The 6931-nt window shown below is 42.4% G+C and overlaps 1 protein-coding gene across 4 annotated transcripts in view; it reads right to left on the bottom strand.

Moving 5' to 3' along the window:
- Positions 1-5082: 5082 nt before the first annotated feature.
- Positions 5083-6931, bottom strand: part of Irf2 (interferon regulatory factor 2) — a 93042-nt gene continuing 91193 nt past the window's right edge. For all 4 annotated transcript variants that reach the window (XM_045140990.1, XM_004666387.2, XM_045140981.1 and 1 more), the window contains exon 9: positions 5083-6313. In XM_045140990.1, the coding sequence (XP_044996925.1) occupies positions 6005-6313 (309 nt within the window). In that variant the 3' untranslated portion in view covers positions 5083-6004. The remainder of the gene's footprint in view (positions 6314-6931) is intronic.

Raw genomic sequence — 6931 nt, 5'->3', positions numbered from 1 at the left:
TTCCTGCATCTGAGCTCTGCTTATACACACCATTTTCCTTCTTTCCCTCTAACTGCTGATCTTTGCAACTTCCAACCCTGCAATTGATCCTGTGAATACTAGCAACTTTATTTTTCTACATAGTTTTTTTGTTGTCATCCAAAGATTATTTTTACTTATTGGTTAAATGTTTCCCCACCACTGGAATTTACTTCATTGGAAGAAGGAAATCCATTCACTTCTTTTTTTTTTTTTTTGCTTTTTCAAGGTAGGGTCTCAGTCTAGCCCAGGCTCACCTGGAATTCACTATGGTGTCTCAGGGTGGCCTCGAACTCACAGCAATCCTCCTACCTCTGCCTCCCAAGTGCTGGGATTAAAGGAATGCGCCACCACACCCGGCTCCATTCACTTCTAATAGTACCAGCAAACACTGGGAACTCAATAAGTAGTGTCAGCCTGTGCAATCTCTTATGCATCTCCCAGACACATTAAAAGTGTGATATATGGGCTTCCTAGAGAAAATATGCTGCAAATAAATATTATCTCTGTATTTAGAGCACTGGCAGATGAAAAGTGATCTCTATATAAAATATCTGTCAATATTCATTCTCAGAATGAATAAAACTTTGCTCATCACTAACCAAAGGAATCACCCCCAGCTAGCTGCCAACATTATCCTGAAACTTCAGGCAGAGTGTCTCAGAATAACACATGAATTTGAAATGCCAATGCTTTAGAACTTCACTAGAGAATATGAGGGACAAGAGTACCTGCAGCTTCAAGCTTCAAGCTGATGGAGCATGCTGGGTATCCTTTCTCTTTGATGACTCCCATGGATGGATGTTGGGTGTTCATAGTATATTCTTTTCAATCAAAACTGAAATTTGATACCAGCAATCAACCTGGAATCTTTTTCTGCACCTGCATCAACAGTTGTGTTACTAAAAATAACTGTTTTTGTGACACAGGCCATGAGGCATGACAGTCATGTTTCTCCAGTAGTGAGAACAAATGGTTAACCCAAAATCAGTTGCACAATCCCAATACAAAGCATTTCACAGAGGCAGCAGTGTGCTTGAACATGTTTGTAGGGCAGATGCCGAGAAACTGACCAAACCTCCAAAGAGCAGCAAGTTTAGAGGCACAAGGGACACACAGTGCTTTCTTTCTTTTTATTTTTATTTATTTATTTGAGAGTGGCAGAGAGAGAGAGAGAGAGAGAGAGAGAGAGAGAGAGAGAGAGAGAAAGAGGGAGGGAGGGAGAAAGGGAGGGAGGGAGGGAGGGAGGGGGGAGAGGGAGAGAGAGAGAACAGGCGCATCAGGGCCTCCAGCCACTACAAACGAACTCCAGATACATTTGCCCCTTGTGCATCTGGTTAATGTGGGTCCTGGGGAATCGAGCCTTGAACTGGGGTCCTTAGGCTTCACAGGCAAGTGCTTAACCTCTAAGCCATCTCTCCAGCCCCACAGTGCTTTCTTTCTGGAGAAACTTGATCAAAGGACTCCAAAACACAGACTTTTCAGACTGTGAGAGCTTTTAACTTTTTAAAACAAAGGTTTTAGGTGCTGGGGTTTGAGCCTAGGGTCCTATACATCCAAGGCAAGCACTTTCACTTTCCCAAGCCTTAGACTCTGACAACTCTGAAATGTCATATCTCTTGATCCTTCAACAGCATGACCCAAGTTCTTGGACAGACAGAACATTTTTGCTAAAGCCAGTTATTAGGCCTAACCACTTACTTCCTCTCAGGGACTATTTTTAGAAACAGAGACAGTGCCTCTGCACCTGTTGTTAGCATGGCCACAGGAGCAAACCACCAGAGAATCCTCATTTATCCTCTGTACAGGGCCAGCAGCGCTTAAGCCCAGGCAAGTGGGGCTGGTGGGGACACAGAAGCCAGATGGCCTCAGGAAGAACCACACTCATACCTTTTTGCATCTCATAACTAAATCTTCCCATGGCCAAGGCAGGGCCCCTCCACCAGATATGCTGCTGGCCTCATTGCTGAAGGGCACAGCTGAGGCCTGTGGCCCTGTCTGTGACATTAGAGATGGTAGGATTCAGAGGAGAGGAGATGCTGGGAGGTATGTCTAACAGGTACCAGGCCTTGTGCCACTTGTGGGGATATGAATGTGATGGAGCCTCTACCTCAAGACGCTTACAGTCCCATGGGAGATGGAGGGACACTCATGACACACCTGGCAAGGGTCCACGGTAGCCTGGACACAGTCCCATGGGAGATGGAGAAACACCCATGCCACTCCTAGGAAGGGTACATGGTAGCCTGGACACAGTCCCATGGGAGATGCAGGAACACTCATGACACTCCTAGGACACGTCCACGGTAGCCTGGACACAGCAGGAGCGGCTTCAGACCACTGGCAGTACAGTTCCTGCCCCATGGCTCTTACATCTTGGCCTTGGGGATGCCTGAGGGATAGGGTTTCAGGATGAGATGGCTAAATATAACAGGCTAAAACCACTTTCTGCCTCCATTCTGTTTCTAAACCAAAATTAGTAGACACTGAATATTCTACTCTACATGCCAGAGATCTTGGTGATCTGCTTGCCAACCTTTTCTAGCTCTTTGTCTGTCTTCAGTGGCAGTCTGGCAGAAGACTAAAGTTCTTAGTCTCTCCTTTTGTCTGGGTTTGTTTGAGGTTAGAATAACAGGGGTCTTTTAAAACTTAATGAATTCAATACCACGGTCAGCAGCAGAGGATCTAACACTCCAACTCCTGGATTCAGGGGACAGAGGCCATTTGGGGCCCACCACTGCTTTTCATTCACATGTAAAGACTCAGACCCTAAAACCAAATCACTAATCTTTTTCACTCCTAAAATTTCTCTTAGTAGTGGTTACCTGGTAGTACATTTTGCATTTGAGGAAACAACACAAAAGAGTGTCATTTTGGGGGTTTGATGTTCAAAGAATTTCTTTTTTACTTGTTTTTTGTGTTTTGTTTTGTATTTTGTTTTTGAGGTAGGGTCTCACTCTGGTCCAGGCTGACCTAGAATTCACTATGAAGTCTCAGGGTGGCCTCAAACTCACGGTGATCCTCCTACCTCTGCCTCCAGAGTGCTAGGATTAAAGGCATGTGCCAGCACACCCGGCTTATATTTCTTTTTGAAAATGTTTTTATTCCATATATTTCTTCTCTATAAATACACTCAAACAGATGAAATACTCCTTTTGCCATCTTTGTGAAAGTGGAAAAAGGCTATGGCTAAGTATGGATTTCTTCTGGAAGCCATTAGCTTCAAGGTGTTAGGTTTGCCCATACTTCCTGGGTAGAAGTCCCTGTCACTGTCCTTTGTTATCAAGGGTGTGACCTATGTACTGGCTACAGAGAATGGAAACTATTGTCCTAAAGGCAGTAACCTTGAATTTGCTATTTAAATGTGCACACACACAGCCAAACCCATCATAAAAAACAATATTAGCACACACAGATGCCAACCAAATGGTACACAGGTCTCTAACACTTCCTCAAAGAGACAAGGTCTGAGGCTTGAGTCCCAAGCTGTGCCATCTCATTTTGTTTTTCTTCCTCATCTCTACCCCAGGCATTGTATAACTCACATTTTTTCTTTGATTACTGAACATAATGGAAGCTTTCTCAGAAATAGTCTAAATGTGACTCTGTCTTAATAGTTTTATTGGCAGTGAAGTACTATCTTGACCATTTCAACTGTGTATCTGTGACTTCTGAGTTTTCACTTGCTTGGTAAGGTTCCATCAGTCTGGTCCCACCATGTAAATGGGGTAAGGCAGTGGTTTAGATTTGGGTCACACAGTACTGCTAAAGAAAGCAAGGTGTGAGCTGGGTGCTCCTTATGGGTTGGAAAGAGACAAGGGGCTGAGGATTACAGTTACCAAAAACCTACTGACCACCTCACCATATGATTTAGGAACAGCTACTTTACTGTTCTGTTGATAATAATAATAATAATGAAAACAGGAATACTAGAAGTGTTTTTATATAAATACAAAAGAACCTAACCTTGTATATACTCTAGGACCATATGACTGACTCCTCTTTTCACTATAAAATTGACATAAACACTTTCTGCTAGAATGCTCCTCACAGAAGCAGTTAACCACCTCTGTGAGCTCTGTGAGTCATTTTATACAGCTCACCAACCAGTATGATTCCCTTGATTTCTGTTCAGCGTGCATAGTTTTATGGACTCTAGTTATATCTGCAGCCACACATGGAGAACATAGGCATAAAACTAGCCCTTTGTCCTCTCATAAGTTGAAGGAAACTTTCCAAACTTTAATTTAGCAATCTCTACAACCCCTCAGAGGTGTTCAGTTTTAGTATTCTGAGGATGCAGGAGAAGTTGAGGAAGTGGTTTGCTCAAGGACAGAGTTATACCTTGAAATAGGGAGGGGCAATAAAAATAATGGGAAAAGTCATATTGCTTATGGGGGGACCTTCTAAATTTAGAAGGCAAAGCCTTCATCTAAGATCTAAGGTCTTAGAAATTAAGAGTGATTGACAGAGCAGTAGAACCCAACTCTTTCCCATTAATGAAAATGTTTTCCTGTGTACCAGATATGTGACACAAAACAAAACTTCAGTCAAATGAATAAGCACAGGTGAGAACAGAACTGGGTGGAATCAGCTCACAACAGAGAACATGGAGTAGGAAACAAACTCCCTCTACAGCCCACATGCCCAGATTTGGGGTCCACCTATGTCCTGAATCCTTACTGTCTGGGTGACATAAGGAAAGAGTTTTCAGGCCCTCCATGTGAAATAGCAACTAACATCCCATTCTGGGCACAACTATGGTGAGCAAAGCAGTAACCCATGTAAGACATTCAGCACAGGACTCAGTACATACAGAAGAAGAAGTCCTTTGTAGCCTCAGAGTAGAAACCTTTTGGGTTTCTTGCACTCAGCAAGAAACAATGTTTTGGTCTTCAAGAAGAAAGAATAATTTGTTGGCCCTGCCACCTGATTGTGCTCTCTAAGTAGACACAGACCAAGCCAGGAGTGATACCCATTAAAAATGTAACTATATATCATATTCATTTATTATCAATCCACAGGATAATTTGATTGCTACATGAGCTCATAAAATTTTTTTTTCACCTTTACAAAATTAAAAAAAATGTGCCACAAGGATGTAATAACAACTGCAGATAACCAAGAAAAGAAATCTTAAAATTATAAATTTGCTGTAGAAAAGATAAAAAACAACTATATTTATTTAGAATTTTACCTTGAATAAAATATTCCCCTGTATAAAAAATAAAAAAAGCTTGCTCTGGTTAGAATTAGAGTACTTTTGTCTTCAAATCTGGGAATTTGCATAATATTTCCATGATAGTTTTCATTTGTACCGCGTGGCATTCAAGCATAGCAGATTAGAAAGAATTTCTTTTTTCAAGCAGTCTTATAATGGGACATTTGGGGAAAAGTTCGCTTTCTTCGTCTCCTCCTCAAGGATGTGATACATTGCCTTTGATGGGAGGAAAAGAACTGGGTGAGATGGGATGGGGAAGGATGGAAGGTAGGGTAACTGGCAGAAAAGGAGTGGCTGAATGTGCTGTGAAGTTGAGCAAGATTATAAGAAGGCCTATCATAAGTGCTTTTAGATAAGGTGCACAAGCAGACTGCAACGTTGCTAGTCCTGCCCTATGTACATATTCACAAGAATAAAAAATTCCAGCTAGTTCACATTTTTTTTGTCCATTCTGAGGCATCCACTCCACCATGCTGGCCTTGGCCACAGGCAATGTAGCACCTCCACTGCCCGTGTGACTGTTGGTCCTTGAACTTGTGGGAGTAGCCCTGGGTGATCCGGCAGGTTCTAGAGATACACATCTACCAAGAGGCTGGAGTCCTGAGTTAAAAAGCAGCTCCAGCACAGGAGTTGGACATAGCAATCAGTTCTATTGTCAAGGCTTCCCTTAGATTCGTCTAAAATAGGCATCAAGAGAGAAAAATAAAATACAAACAACAAAACAGAGCCAAGAAATCCCAACAACCACTGGGAAGAGCCAAAGGCTTAGTAGCTCTTGACACGGGCCTGAGTAATATCAGATGTCTTCTTGATGACACTGGCCCGGGTCTCCCGGTCTGGCCGACTGCTGCTGGGTGTGGGGGTCACAGAGGCAGGGAGGGCAAGGTCTGAAAATGGGGGCCAGGAACTGTTGTAAGGCATTGGACAGCTCTCCTCCTTGATGGTGACCTGCAAATCTGGCTTGTTGGAAGTGACAAAAGTCGCCATGCTGGGCAGCAAGTAAGTGCTCCGTGTTCCCATGTTGCTGAGGTACTGTTTGCCTTCAATGTTCCTCTTCCTCCAGTGCGGTCTCCCCTTTCAGTGAAAATAAGTAAGATATGTATGCTCTTTTTCTGCTGTCAAATGCCTTTCCAATAAACAATATGCCTTTGTGCTCGTGTGTGGGTGTTTGAATTCAGTTTTTTAACAATTGTGGAGCTAACAAAAGCCTAGCAATTCTACATCCCTTAGCTGAAATGTATACCTAGCTATTCATACCTTAACCACTGATTTCTCATCCTTTTAAAATCAATTTCCATTTGCTACCATCCAGGAATACGGGCAAAACTATTCTACAAAGACAGAAAACATGATGGTCACTTGAATTCTAATTTGCCTATGCCTAGGCTGCTCAAGTTGACTACTGGATAGGTTTATGGCCATGATGGCCTGTTATATCCTTGGGTCATACTGAATGTTTTAAAGGAAGACAGAGAGGCTGAGGAGCAGACAGTGAACTCCTTGACTGATTTCAATTTTTTTTTTTTTTTGAGGTAGAGTTTCACTGTAGCCCAGGCTGAAATATGTGTGTGTGTGTGTATATGTGTGTGTGTATGTGTGTGTGTGTGTATATATATATATATATATAATGTATACTCACAACTTCACTTTACTTGTGAACACTGAAAACATAAGGAAATCAGGAATTCAAAT

Source organism: Jaculus jaculus, chromosome 1 (genome assembly GCF_020740685.1).
Source record: "Jaculus jaculus isolate mJacJac1 chromosome 1, mJacJac1.mat.Y.cur, whole genome shotgun sequence".
NCBI lineage: Eukaryota > Metazoa > Chordata > Mammalia > Rodentia > Dipodidae > Jaculus > Jaculus jaculus.
This window is presented reverse-complemented; position numbering and strand designations above follow the sequence as displayed.